The 15,391-nt window shown below is 41.6% G+C and overlaps 1 protein-coding gene across 3 annotated transcripts in view; it reads left to right on the top strand.

Moving 5' to 3' along the window:
- The window catches only part of kif3ca (kinesin family member 3Ca), a 175,473-nt gene that overhangs the window by 148,119 nt on the left and 11,963 nt on the right, over positions 1-15,391 (top strand). For all 3 annotated transcript variants that reach the window (XM_073057110.1, XM_073057112.1, XM_073057109.1), the window contains exons 7-8: positions 9,919-10,035; positions 11,626-11,728. In XM_073057110.1, the coding sequence (XP_072913211.1) occupies positions 9,919-10,035; positions 11,626-11,728 (220 nt within the window). The remainder of the gene's footprint in view (positions 1-9,918; positions 10,036-11,625; positions 11,729-15,391) is intronic.

The raw sequence follows: 15,391 nt of genomic DNA, 5'->3' as shown, positions 1-15,391 counted from the left end.
AGGTTGATTGTTTTCCTCATTGCTTGTAAAATGTGTTTTTCTCTGAAATGGAACAGATTGCAGCTTTTTGATCTTTTTAACTCCAGAACTAATCAGTGCCTAAGAGCCTAAACTGGATCATTTCACCTCTCTAATTACACTGATGCCTGTCTCTGAGGGCCAAGCCTAAAAACGCTCCAGAGGTTCAGTACCACGATTGTTCTGAGAAAGTAGCAGTGTCATCACTCCCAGAGTAGGACTGCAAGTGCCAAATGTTTAACTGCCCATGATTTCAAACAATTGTCATCAAAGATTGCTTTCAAGGTCTGAATTATGTCTACAAACAATATATCTGTAGCTTTTTGTAGGGCTTTGCGAGTGTGCAATATCTCCATTACTAATTTTGTGCCGGGTTGATGTCGAGCTCGCAACTCGACCTCGTAAAAGAAAAACACTGCCACCTCCAGTTTAAATTCCCACGCGGAATATTGTGGAGGATCAAATACCCAAACGCAAACATTGCTTTCTAACATTCCCTCATTCAATTTCTGCATATTTTCATAATTGCCTTCCATCTTAACTTTTGACATAAGAAACATCTCCAGCTTTTCACTTAGTACATGACAGATTCACATACCTGGTTGTAGTTCCTTAGCCTACTGATAAAGGTTGCTTTTGCTCGAGACTCCATTTTCTTCATTCCCCACCAGTTGCTTTGAAGCACTCAAGCCTGCTTGTTTTATTCTGAGCTTGTTCCACTATTTACAGATTACCATGATCCTCCTTGTCTTCATTTTGCTTTAACACTGACTGCCTTAGTTTTAAATCATAACCTTCTACACCACAAACTCTCCCCCTCCTATCCCTTCTCAGCTTCCTAAAGGAACCATTCCATAGAGGACACAATGATTCACTTTTCCTTTTCCAATATCACTCACTTCCTGCATGGTGACACCTTTCTATGCAACCACGGGAGATACAACAGATGCCCTTCCTTCCTTCTTTGTCAACAGATCAAAATTATTTTTCCAATTATCTTCAGTTGAAATCTTCATTTGGCTGTTTCAACAATTACTTCCTTGCTTCATAAGTTCAGAAGCGGGGATATTGCCTGACAATTGCACGAAATTCATTTCCATTCACAGCCTGAAAAATGCAAGACAATGACGACTTAGACAAATTGGAAGAATGGGCAAAAAAGTGGCAGATGGAATACAGTGTTGTGAATTGATAATGCAATTTTGTAAAAGGACCAAAAGTGCAGAAAATTATCTAAATGGGGAGAAAATTCAAACATCAGAGGTGCAAAGGGACTTCAGGGTCCTCGTGCAAGACTCCCAGAAGGTTAATTTAGTCTGTGGTAAAGAAGGCAAATGCAATGTTAGCGTTCATTTCAAGGGGAATAGAATATAAAAACAAGGACGTAGTACTGAGGCTTTATAAGACACTAGTCAAGCCACACATGGAATATTGTCAGCAGTTTTGGGCCCCATATCTCAGAAAGGATGTGTTTTCATTGGAGAGAGTCCAGAGGAGGTTCACAAGGATAATTTCAGGAATGAAGGTGTTAACGTATGAGGAACGTTTAGCGGCTTTGGGCCTGTACTCACTGGAGTTTCGAAAAATGCTGGGGGTAGGGGCTTCTCATTGAAACCTACCAAATTTTGAAAAGACTAGATAAGGTGGATGTGGAGAGGATGTTTCCTATGGTGCGTCTATCCAGAACTAGAGGGCACAGCCTCAAAATTGAGGGGCAATCCTTTAGAACAGAGGTAAGGGGGAATTTTTCTAGTCAAAGAGTAGTGAGTCTGCCACAGACAGCTGTGGAGGCCAATACCATAGGTATATTTAAAGCAAAAATTGCTAGTTTCCTGATTGATCAGGGCATCAGAGGTTATGGCGAACTACATATACCTGTCTGGACATGCCCCCCCCTGCTGACTGCTCCTGTGGCTCCTCCCACAGACCCCGGTATAAAGGCGATTGGAAACACAGCCCCGGCCTCAGTCTCCAGGATGTAGTGTGGTGGTCATTTGCTGCTTGTTCTTTCTTCCAGCCAATAAAAGCCTATATCTCGCCTCACGTCTCCGAGAGTTATTGATGGTGCGTCACAGGTGTATGGTGCTGAGTGGCATACGGGATCAGCCATGATAGGATGGCGGAGCAGACTCGATCGGCTGAATGGCCTAATTCTGCTCCTGTGTCTTATAGTCTTATGGACTATCTCCATAAGATACCCTAACCATCTCTGACCAATTGAACATCACCTTCATCAGCATCATGGGATTTGTTGCCCATCAGAAACTCAACTGAACCAGCCATATAAGTATTGTGCCAATAAGAGGGCAGGTATCCTATGATGAGAAACTCAGCTCTTGATAGCACAAAGCATTCCACTATTTGTGAAGTACATGCCAGGAGTGTGATGGATGAGTGCAGCTCCAATAATTCTCAAGAAGCTCAAGACCATCTACTAGAAAGCAGCCTGCTTGACTGGCACTCCTCCAATCACCCCTGACATTAATTTTGTCCATCTCTGATGCACTGTGCCTCAAACATTTAGATTCATTTACAAAATGCATTGTAGTTATTCTTCAATGAGACCAGCAAAAACTCCCAAATTCTTCAAGTCACACACCATCTTGACTTCATCAAGTCAAGTGAAATTTATTTATCAAGCACATTTAAAAACAACCCATGTTGACCAAAGTGCTGTACAAACCATAACAGGTAGCTAAAATCACAAATACAAGAAACACAGATTTCAACAACAAGGCACTCAGCTTATAGGCACAAAATAAACAACACACGAGCCTAGACACAAGCCAAAAATCAGCCACATCAGGAAGATTCAAACGCTAGTGAATAAAGGGAAGTTGTGAGACTGGACTTAAAAGAGTCGATGGAGGGGGCAGATCTGATAGGGAGGGGAATGCTGTTCCACAGTCTAGGGGCTACAGTAGCAAATGCGCGGTCACCCCTGAGCTTAAGTTTAGATCGCGGGACAGCCTGGAGCCCCAAGTCAGCTGACCTGAGGGACCTGGGAGTAGAATAAGAGGTTAGAAGGTCTGCGATGTAGGAGGGGGCCAGCCCATTTAGAGCTTTATAATCAGACAGAAGAACCTAAAAATCAATTCTCAACCATACTGGTAGCCAGTAGAGAGAGGCCAGGATAGAAGTAATATGGTCCCTCTTCTGGGCACCTGTTAGGAGCCTGGTTGTAGCATTCTGGACCAGTTGCAGGTGGGACAGGGATGACTGACTAATCCCAGTATACAGGGAGTTGGAGTAGTCCAAGCGGGAGGATATAAGGGCGTGTAAATCAGTAGAAAACTTTGACATAGGATCGGAAGATGTTGAATCCTTGTGGGTTGAGTTAAGAAACTGCAAGGGTAAAAGGACATTGATGGCAGTTATATGCAGGCCTCCCAACAATGGCTGGGAGGTGGACCACAGATTACAACAGGAAATAGAAAAGGCAACTCTAAGGGGTAATATTATGGTAGTCATGGGAGATTTTAACATGCAGGTCAATTGTGAAAATCAGGTTGGTAATGGATTGAGAGAGTGAGTTTGTTGAATGCCAAAGAGAGAGCTTTTTAGAGCAGTTTGTCATTGAGCCTACTTCCACAGTGGATCAGCTGTAATGGATTGGGTGTTATGTAATGAACTGAAGGCAATTAAGGAGCTTAAAGTTAAAAAAAAATCCTTAGGAACCAGTGATCACAATATGATTGTGTTCAACTTGAAATCTGACAGGGAGAAAGTAAAGTCTGATATAGCAGTATTTCAGTGGAGTAAGAGAGAGGAGTTGGTCAAAGTAAATTGGAAGGAGCTGCTGGCAGGGATGTCAGCAGAGCAGCAATGGTGTGTGTTTCTGGGGAAAACAAGAAGATGCAAGATAGATGTATTCCAAAAATGAAGAAATAATCAAATGGTAAAATAGTACAAACCGTGGCTGACAAGGGAAGTCAAAGCTTTTGTAAAAGCAAAGAAAGGGCATACAACAAAGCAAAAATTAGTGGGAAGATAGAAGGTTCGGAAGTTTTTAAAAACCTACAGAGAGCAACTAAAAAAAGAAGGGAAAAGATGAAATATGATAGTAAGCTAGCAAATAATATCAAAGTGGACAGTGAAAGTTTTTTCAAATATGTTAAAAATAAAAGAGAAATGAGAGTGGATGTAGGACCACCAGAAAATGAGGCAGGAGAAATAACAACAGGGCCAAGGCGATGGCAAATGAACTAAATGAGTATTTTGCATCAGTCTTCACTGCGGAAGACACCAGCAGTATGCCTGATGTTGTAGTATGTGATAGAAACATAGAAACATAGAAAATAGGTGCAGGAGTAGGCCATTTGGCCCTTTGAGCCTGCACCGCCATTCAGTATGATCATGGCTGATCATCCAACTCAGAACCCTGTACCTGCTTTCTCTCCATACCCCCTGATCCCTTTAGCCACAAGGGCCATATCTAACTTCCTCTTAAATATAGCCAATGAACCGGCCTCAACTGTTTCCTGTGGCAGAGAATTCCACAGATTCACCACTCTCTGTGTGAAGAAGTTTTTCCTCATCTTGGTCCTAAAAGGCTTCCCCTTTATCCTTAAACTGTGACCCCTCATTCTGGACTTCCCCAACATCGGAAACAATCTTCCTGCATCTAGCCTGTCCAATCCCTTTAGAATTTTATACGTTTCAATAAGATCCCCCCTCAATCTTCTAAATTCCAGTGAGTATAAGCCTAGACGATCCAGTCTTTCTTCATATGAAAGTCCTGCCATCCCAGGAATCAATCTGGTGAACCTTCTCTGTACTCCCTCTATGGCAAGAATGTCTTTCCTCAGATTAGGGGACCAAAACTGCACACAATATTCTAGGTGCGTTCTCACCAAGGCCTTGTACAACTGCAGTAGAACCTCCCTGCTCCTGTACTCAAATCCTTTTGCTATGAATGCCAACATACCATTTGCCTTTTTTACCGCCTGCTGTACCTGTATGCCCACCTTCAATGACAGGTGTACAATGACACCCAGGTCTCGTTGTATCTCCCCTTTTCCTAATCGGCCACCGTTCAGATAATAATCTGTTTTCCTGTTCTTGCAACCAAAGTGGATAACCTCAGATTTATCCACATTAAATTGCATCTGCCATGAATTTGCCCACTCACCTAACCTATCCAAGTCACCCTGCATCCTCCTCACAGCTAACGCCGCCGCCCAGCTTCGTGTCATCTGCAAACTTGGAGATGCTGCATTTAATTCCCTCGTCTAAATCATTAACATATATTGTAAACAGCTGGGGTCCCAGCACTGAGCCTTGCGGTACCCCACTAGTCACTGCCTGCCATTCTGAAAAGGTCCCTTTTGGCAGGCAGTGACTAGTGGGGTACCACAAGGCTCAGTGGTACCGTTTGATGGAAGAGAAGTGGGTGCAGTTACTATCACAAGAGAGAAGGTGCTCAAAAAGCTGAAAGACCTAAAGGTACATAAGTCACCCGGACCAGAGGAACTGCACCGAAGGGTTCTGAAAGAGGTAGCGTTAGAGATTGTGGTGTCATTAGAAATGATCCTTCAAAATCATTGGACTCTGGCATCGTGCAGATTGTTAGTCCACTCTTTAAGAAAGGAGGAAGGCATGAGTAAGGAAATTAAAGACCAGTTAGCCTGACCTCAGCAGTTGGGAAGATGTTGGAGTCAACTGTTAAGGATGAGGTTATGGAGTACTTGGTGACACAGGACAAGATAGGACAAAGTCAGAATGGTTTCCTTCTGGGAAAATCCTGTCTGATGAACCTGTTGGAATTCTTTGAGGAGATTACAGGTTGGATAGATAAAGGGGATGCAGTGGATGTTGTACAGGCAGTCCCCGGATTACGTACGAGTTCCATTTTTGAGTCCGTCTTTAAGTCGGATTTGTACGGAAGTCAGAACTAGTACATTCGGTATTATTTAGCGTCAGTTAGTCAAACATTTGTCTTAGTATATAGTATATATTTTACCTTTCTATGCATATAAAACACTTAAGAAACATATGTATTCCAATAATTAAACCACTGCGTTGCTTAGTGATAATTGTAGCTTTCATCGGGGCAGCGCCTTTCAAATGCTCCATTATTCTCACTTTATCCGTTATCCTTTAAAATTGTTCCGATTGTTGACCGACTGTAGCCTAACGCTTTTCCAATGACCGATGGTGTTTCACCTCTTTCCAAACGCTTTATTATTTCCACTTTATTTTCAATCGCGATTGCTTCCCATCAATGGAACAGAAACACTGTGGGCGGCGGCTCCCGAGCTTTGCCGGCTCCTGAGGTCCGCTGGGTCCTAAGGACCACCGCATTGAGCCAGGCTAAATGGGACAAGTGGGGGCTGTGCTGGGTTTGGGTATTTGATCCTCCACAATAGTCCGCGTGGGAATTTAAACTGGAGGTGGCAGTGTTTTTTTTACAAGGTAAAGTTGCGAGCTCGACATCAACCCAGCACAGATGGTATGGAGTCACTAGATCGACATCAACCCGGCACAGGAACGGTCTATCACTGGATCGAACTCGGGAAACTCCATTCTCCAGCCTGGTGCTGATCTCACTGCGCCACCACCAGCCGACCAGAACGGGGGGGGGGGAGGGGTGGGGGGGTGCGGGCGGGGTTGGGGTAAATCTTACTAAGAAAAATTTAAGCCAAATACAAAGTTAAACACTCAACACAGTGTCAACGGCAACGACTTAAAATGGCGGACGGCGTTCTCCTTTCTCGGTTCATAAGTACGAGTTGTCCATGTCGGACGTCCGTAATTTGGGGACTACCTGTATATTTGGACTTTCAGAAGGCCTTTGACAAGGTGCCACACATGAGGCTACTTACCAAGTTAAGAGCCCAAGTTAAGATCTCATTGAAACCTTTCGAATGTTGAAAGGCCTAGACAGAGTAGATATGGAAAGGATGTTTCCCATGGTGGGAGAGTCTAGGACAAGAGGGCACAGCCTCAGGACAGAGGGATGTCCTTTCAAAACAGAGGTGTGGAGAAATTTCTTTAGCCAAAGGGTGGTGAATTTGTGGAATTTGTTGCCACATGCAGCTGTGGAGGCCAGGTCATTGGGTATATGTAAGGCAGAGATTGATCGATTCTTGATTGGACATGGCATCAAAGGTTACAGGGAGAAGGCCAGAAGCTGGAGTTGAGGAGGAGATAGAAAAAAAGGATTAGGCATGATTGAATGGTGGAGCAGACTCAATGGGCCAGATGGCCTAACTCTGCTCCTATGTCTTATAGTCTTATAGTCTTGACTTGGAAATATTCCTTCATCATCCCTGGGTTTACAACATTGAACACTCCAAATGGTTTCTGGAATACATTTACCAGAAACAGCCCAGCAATTCAGTAAAGCAACTTACCATCACCTTACTGAGGCCAATTAGGAATGGGCAATAAATTGCTTGTGAACATGAATAATTTTAAAATAATATATGTTAATAAACAGCATCGCATTTAAGCACAGAAGATGATCAGTTATTCTCAGTACTCTAGAAACCTTGGCAGCATCTTAAAGGATCAGCCAGATTAGAAAAGCTGTTGGAACTTGTGGGAAAATTTTATCAGAAGGTAGTTGGGTATAGAATTCGAGATCAATCCTGTGACTACTATGGTTCCAAAATTTACATCAATGACTGGAATTCACAAACTACACTCAATGACCACTTTATTAGGTACCTCCTGTGCTGCTGTCGCCCACCTGCTTCCAGCTTCAATGTGCTGTGCATTTAGAGATGCTCTTCTGCATGTCACTGTTGTAACACATGGTTATTTGTGTTACTGGTGCCCTCCTGTCAGATAGAACCAGTCTGGCCATTCTCCTTTAACCTCTCTCACTAACAAGGCATTTTCACCCACAGAACTGCTGCTCACTGAATGACCTTTTTGTTTTTCGCACCATTCTCTGTAAACTCCAGAGACTGTTGTGCGTGAAAATCCCAGGAGATCAGTAGTTTCTGAGATACTCCATCTGGCACCGAAAATCATTCCATGATTAAAATCACTTCCTCCATTTTGATGCTTGGTCTGAACAAGAAACTGGCAAAAAGAAAATACAAAATTAATCAGAAAGGAAAATATAAATCTCATGAAGCAAATGGTGAGTATAAAGAACTGATTTCAGACTAAAGAAAAATTGATGAATATGTTGAAATAGAAAAGTAAAAGTAGATTCCGTGGTCCTGATTGATTTGATATCTGGCAGATCCCATCACAATACAGCAACGTGCATGAATGCGAATTGAATCTTGAACAATAATCAAGTCATAATCTCAGTCAAACATACAGATGAAAGCATCTAATGTTCTAAAGCACTTTTAAGCAAATAAAATACTTGAAGCAGAAAATGCTGGAAATACTCAGATACTCAGCAGGAAAGTGCATCTGTGATCATGTCTTCAGTTATGTTAACATCTTAATCCAAAAGCAGCTCTTGCAGCTATGGAGCACTCCCTCATTAGGGGAAGAAAGCCCTTAACTCCAAGTGGAGTCATCGGGATGCTGTCGTGACGGCTTTTTTTTAGCAGGCTTTCTTGTTTTTACGAGGCTGAGTTGCTAGGTCAATGCTCAACCCAGCACAGATGGAAAGCGTGCAAGGGAGCCGGCTGGATTCGAACTGGGAGCCTTTGCTCCAAAGTCCAGTGCTGATGCCACTACGCCACCAGCCAGCCTATTCCCTCATTAGTACCAGACAATGATCTAGTTCTCAGGTGGGATTTGCAAATAGCCTTTTGATCAAGTGGCACTTGAGCTAGTAGTTTTGTCTAATAGCTGGTCACATACTTTGTTCAAATCTGGATATCAAAATACAAGAGACCAGCAAAGATCTGAAGTGTGAAAAACATCTTTTAAAATCTGGAAAGAGATACCTGAAAGCAAATCTGGAGGGACATAAAGTAACAATAGGCATGTAGGATAAATTGAGAAAGTTACTACCAAATAACTTGCAAGAATAGATGAAGCATTTCCATGGCTCATTTAATAAAAAGCAAATTTATGAATTCAAGAAGCTGTCTGGCAGAAAATGGTCTTAACAAATGGAGCAAATGTCCAGGTAAAGTAATAGGGACAAACGTATTCCTGGAATTGTATTAGCAAGGTTGGATAGTCCTGTGGAGACCTTTGGTCTGTCCAAATAGATGACTGAAGATACTAAGTAGGCAAACTTGTAAGTACTTACTTTGTGATCTGCATGTGACTCACCTCCTGATGAACTACTTCCACCTCTTCTTCATATTTACAACACCCACGCCTTTTCCCCGACTCCTGAATGTTGTGTTCCACAGTGTGTCATATTTCTTTCTTTTCTTCTAGCTCAAGGATCTCCTCACTCTTCTTGTCCCAACTAAATTTCAATCTGTGTCTGTAGCATCATAATTCAAATGCTTCAAGCCTTCTTCTTCAGGATTCAAGGTCCAGTTATCACATCTCTAGCTCTTGAGCACTTAAGACACTGATGCGTTTACTTCTTTCCACTGGTTTAATTTTATATCTGCACAGAAACTCTTCCATGCTATTGAATGTCTTTTTTCACAGTTGCTAGTCTCTGTTCAATTTCTTTGTTGCTTCAGCCATTTGATGTTTTTAACTGTTCAACAAAATAATTGTGTTGACTTGCTCTACTTCCATACTGATCACTCAAAAGTCAGATTTGGGGGGGGTTCTCTTTCTTTGCGGTTCATCTGTATATTCTTCAAACTCACTTTTAACCCACGTTGCAAGTTTTGCTGAAATATTTTATAATTTATCCTTTGCCACAGTGAACTGTTCTTTATCATATACATCAAGTTCACCTCATAGTTAGTGCAATACTGTAGTCCTGAGCTTTGTATCGCCATGTATTGTGAGCCCACAACTGGCAAAAATTCTGATCGTTTTTTCACTCATCTCTGCCTATGTCTTACTCAGGTATCTGATAATTGAAAATTTTATTCCACCTGAAGAGAAAAATAAGATCATGAACCGGCTGTGTTTTGACTGTGAGGAGGATCAATGGAAATTTCTTCCTCTGGTGCCTGCTGACAAGTAAGTCTTGTTTCACTCTGCTTCAGGTTATTGCATACATTCTGAGTAAAGAAAGAACAAATCCCAAAAGAGAAAGATTATTCCGACCCTCATTTTTGAAACGCTGTCCATAATTTTTTGTAAATTAACAGTCTTTTAGAGGAATCTTTTCATGTCAGAATCATGTGTTTAATGCAGAAGTGTGCTCCCAACATTCCAATGTATGTCAATGGAAAGCAAGCAGGAAATGCAAAGGGGAAAGGTCATTGCTTGTGGTGGTGACACAGGAAATGATACAGAAATTATAATGATAATACAGGTGCTTGGCCCAACCAAGGTTCAAGTTTATTATCAAAGTACATACATGCCACCATATACAACCCTTAACTGCGGGCACACTCAGTAGATCTGAGAAACATAATAGAGTGGATGGAAGACCACACCCAACAGGATGGAGAAACAACCAATGTGCAAAAGACAACAAACAATGCAACGGGAAAAGTAAAAAAGAAATAATAATGAAATAAATATGCAATAAACATTGAGAACATGAGATGGGTCCTCAAAAGTACATAGGTTGTGGGAACAGTTCAGTTCAGGGAGTGAGTGAAGTTATTTCCATTGGTTCAAGAGCCTGATGATTAAGGGGTCAGTCGTCACTCAAAATAAAAATATTGCAAAAACTGGAAATCTGAAATAAGAAGTGAGCAAATTTTTATTAGGTGGACCCTATCTAATCTATCTATTTGATAATATTGGTATTTTCTTTACTTCATTCAATAAGTCCGGAGTTCCACAACATTCATTATTGACATGTTCCTCTTGTTCTTTGTTCCAGATCTCTTACACTTATTTGGAGGTAATTTTGACTGGAGGTGCAAGTGTAAATGGGTGACTCTAATCCAGTCAGCCACTACACGTTTCTCCAGAATTTCATTTCTATTGAGTTAGTCCGTGTGATCCTCTGTTAACTCTGATCTCTCTCCTGCCTTTGGTGCATTTTGTGAACTTAAATGGGGACTGTTGCTGGCCTCACAGAGCTGCTTTTCTTGTCATCTACCTGGGAGAGACTGCTGGGCATTAGCAGTTTGCTGTGTATAAATGAATTTAAGATGCTGCTCAAGCTCATCAGTTCAGATATAAGGATTGGTTCTTACAAACTTGCCCTACATCCTCTTATCAGGATATCCTTATTCCCTCATCCTCTTATCAGAATATCCTTATTCCCTCATTCTCTATGATTGCCTCTTTGGCCGTGCTAATTTTTTTCATGAAAACCCAAGCGATTCAAAAGCAGGAAATGTTGGAGACATCCACTGTGCCAATCTGTATGACAGGCTGAAGAGGGAAGTTTTTTTTTAAGACTTAAGTTTTGATACTGTTAACTTCAACAACAGCATTTCATTAGTTTATTGATTATTTTGCTAAAGTGTTCTTAAAATGAAAGGACGGCATTAAGTTTGTTAGTGCAAAAGTAACATGAGTTCAGATTTGATTACTCAGATTAAAATGTCAATCTTATTATTGCTAGGTACTTATCTGGTGCAGAAAGCATATGCAAGCTGTCACTGATCTTTATTACTTTATGCTTGTACAATCTCTTTTATCCAGACACCAAATGAAGAAACGATCTACATCTGCAGTTGGCTACAAGCGACCAATCAGCCAGTATGCCAGAGTTGCTATGTCAATGGGCATTCATCCCAGATATCGTGTAAGTAATATATGCATCAAGTTTAATGGGTCGCTGAGGCCTTTATGTGTTGTATAGAAAGAGTTCTTTTTCTCATCTGTCACAAAATACGTGCAAAAATAATGTCATTCTGATCCATTTTACATAGTATGTAAGTCATAGATTTGTACAGCATAAAAATAGGCCCTCCAGCACATGACCGTGCTGACTTTTTTGCCTTTCAACACTAATTCCACAGAAATAGGCCCTCAGCCCCTTTTTCTCCAAGGAAAACAAGCCCAAGCTATCCAATGTCTACCTACAACTAAAGTTTTCCAAACCAGGCAACGTTCTGGTGAGTAACACACACAAAATGCTGCAGGATCTTGGCAGGTTAGGTACCATCTATGGAAAGGACTAAAGAGCTGATATTTTGGGCCAAGGCATATTGCCCTTCTGAAGTGATGGAACACTTTTTTTCCAATCTTCTGGTACCCTCATCTGTGGCTAACAAATTTACAATCATTTTTGCCAATATTAAGTTTGCACATGGGCGAAAAATAGATAAACTGTTGAAAAGTGATTGATCAAAAGATACACTACTGAAAAATAATTTATCAGTCTAGCCGTGCTAGAAGAGAAATTTGTTGTCTGGAAAGCACTTGCATTAACACTAGGTCATCCCAACCTTCTCTACACCATCCCCAACAGTTATAATGCAGATATTATTTAGCTATCATGCAGATATTGTAATGCTTTTGGCACAAGTAAAGAAGTTAAGTACAGGAAAATTATGAAGGCAACTCATATGGTGAGTAGATATATTTTGCAATTGCAGTTTGGGACTGAACAGAGCACTGAGATTCTGGCTGGCAGCCATAAAGTGGAGCAGATATTCTAAATGACAGTAATTAGATGGAAGAAGTTTTGATCCATGGAAGACTGCATGTTACTCAGACATTTAAATAGGGTGGAGAGGGAGGTGTTTGGTGGCAATAATAAAAACAGAAAGAACACATCAGAAGCAACTGAAAATGAATGAAAATTGTGAAAACTGAAATAGATATTGAAGAGGTGTATAATACAGGAAAATAAAGACATTTCCTTCAAGGAAAGTCTCAGAGTTATGGACCATTTTTGTGGACAAGAATACAAGAATTGTGTAGATGTATATAGTGAAGTCAGATCTGGTGCTACTTGATCAAACCTTTTGTACACTGAGTAGGTTTGAAGTTGCATCCTTGAAGTCAGAAGAGCAGACAGCAAATGAATCCTTCAGTATTAATGGAGAAGGGTTTATTAGGAACAATAGTGTCATAGGAGGAAGTCAAGATTTGTTTTAGCAAAGTAACAGCTGCAGAGGTATTGTGAAAGGAGGCCCAAAGGCCAAGCAGGGTGAACATCATAGAATGGAGCAGAAGTGGGCACATAAAGGAAGTTGCTGATTCACCTCGAAGAAAGGTTTTCTCCCCCTTCAGAACATCTCCTGTATGATGGAAGAAGGAGGGGGAGAGGAGAGGATGTCTGGGATACAGAGTTTTCACCAGAACCCAGAGAGAAGATAAGAAAATTCTCAGTGCACCTTTCTCACCATTGAAGCAGACTGATGTCTCAGATATATGTAGAGTTTTTTTAGGCAGTCACAGACTTTACTGTAGATAGTTGCCATCTTTTTCCAAGGGTTGGAGAGTCTAAAAGTAGAATGCATAGACTTAAAGTGTCTAACCCTTGTCTAATAGTCTGTCTGTATGTCTAACCTGACTGTGGCTCAAACACTGTGAGCAACATGAAAGTAATTTCCGAGCTGTTAGGATGTGAAAATCAGAAAATTCCCATCAGTGACTTTCTCAGTTTCTCATGTTTACCATATCAACGTCAGTAACTTTAAATTCCTTGGCGTTATATCAGAGGATCTGTATTGGGACCAGCATATAAATGGCATCACAACAACGCCTCTGCTTTCTCAGAAGTTTGCGCAGATTCAGCATGTCATCTAAAACTTTGACAAACTTCTGTGGCAGCAGAGTGGAGACTAACCTGACCGGCTGCATCACAGCCTAGTATAGAAACATGGATGCCCAGGAGTGGAAAAGTCTGCAAAAAGTGTTAGATACAACCAAGTCCATCACAGGCAAAACCCTCCCCACCTTTATTCCTTGTCAAGTTGGCGGGCGTCCTGTCGGAGTCCATGGTCTCCAGTTGCACTCAAACTGCATTCCTCAGGGACGGTGGCTTCTCACTTTTCGGAACTTGCCAAGTGCCCTGTGTTTCAAGATCTCCAGTAGCAGCTTGGAAGATGTACGCCTTCAGGATGCAGCCTTGTGCGGCCCTGTGGATGACCCAATTCCTCGCCGATGCCACCGACTGAAGCACCACAGGAGGTCGAAACATCGAGACAGTGGGTGTGGCTGTCAGGGGCCTCTGAACTCGTGCGTGTGCGCTCTCTCTGGATGGTGAAAGAGGGTCTGCTGATTCCGAAGTTGAGGAAACTCAAAATAATCAACAGTGCAGACTCTAACATCGAAACAGTTGGCCGCCCCTCTCACTGTAGGAGCACGATCTCTCTCTCTCCCTTGTTACTGAGTGATGTTGAAGTGTTAAGATGGACAGTAGTTTTGATGGGCTTTTAGATCATGGTCTCTGGGGGCTTGTGGGTGGTGGGGGCTGATGCTTGCTGAAGTAAGGTGGGGAAGGGAGGGGGATGGTTGGTTCCTTTGCTGCTGTTGGTCAGTGTCTGTGAAGAGTAAAGATTTCAGGTTGTGTACTGTAAACATTCTCTGGTACTAAATTAAACCAATGAGCACATCTACAAGGAGCTCTGCCTCAAGAAAGCAGCATCCATCATCAAGGACCCCATGATCCAGGGCATGCTGTCTTTTCGCTGCTGCATCGGGAAGGAGGTACAGGAGCCTTAGATTCCACACCACCAGGTTCAGAAACAGTTATTACCCTTCAATCACCAGGTTCCTGAACCAGTGTGGATAACTTCGCTCACCTCGACACTGATGTGATTCCACAACCTCTGAACTCACTTTCAAGGACTCGAAAGCTCATGTTCTCCGCATTATTTATTTCTTAGGTGTTTATTTATTGATTAGTTGCACAGTTTGTCTTCTTTTGCGCATTGGTTGTCAGACTTCCTTTGTAGTTCCTCATTGATTTTATTGCACTTCATTTTTTTTACTATGAAGGCCTGCAAGAAAATGAATCTCAAGGTAGCATATTGTGACATATACGTACTTTGATAATAAATTTACTTTGAACTTTGATAAAGAGTTATTGACTCCTCTTGGAGACATTAGTGAGGAACGTTATCCGGGTTTCTATTTTCTCGAAGATTGCCTTCTTAGCTCCAAGTATTCATTGTTAAAGAGGACAGTGTGGACCTTGCTGCTTTAAAGCTATCAAATTCGGATTTAATGATCCTGTGAGAACAATCCCAGCCAGATATTCCCCAGTGTGTGCTGAGTTACTAATTAGTTCATTAAGGTCGTTAGAACAGAATTTACAGAACTTCTGCCTTCCTCCGAATGATAAGATTATGGGTTCATAATTATTTCAAATTAGTCCTTGCAATAATATGGAATATAAACCTCAGCATAATTTTTTTAAATTTCCACTCATTTATTACCTTTGCATTATGTGATGCAACATCTTCTGTTTCCAGCATCTGCAGAATTTCTTTTATTTATGAGGCATGATATC

This window comes from Hemitrygon akajei, chromosome 9 (genome assembly GCF_048418815.1).
Source record: "Hemitrygon akajei chromosome 9, sHemAka1.3, whole genome shotgun sequence".
NCBI classification, from domain to species: domain Eukaryota; kingdom Metazoa; phylum Chordata; class Chondrichthyes; order Myliobatiformes; family Dasyatidae; genus Hemitrygon; species Hemitrygon akajei.
This window is presented reverse-complemented; position numbering and strand designations above follow the sequence as displayed.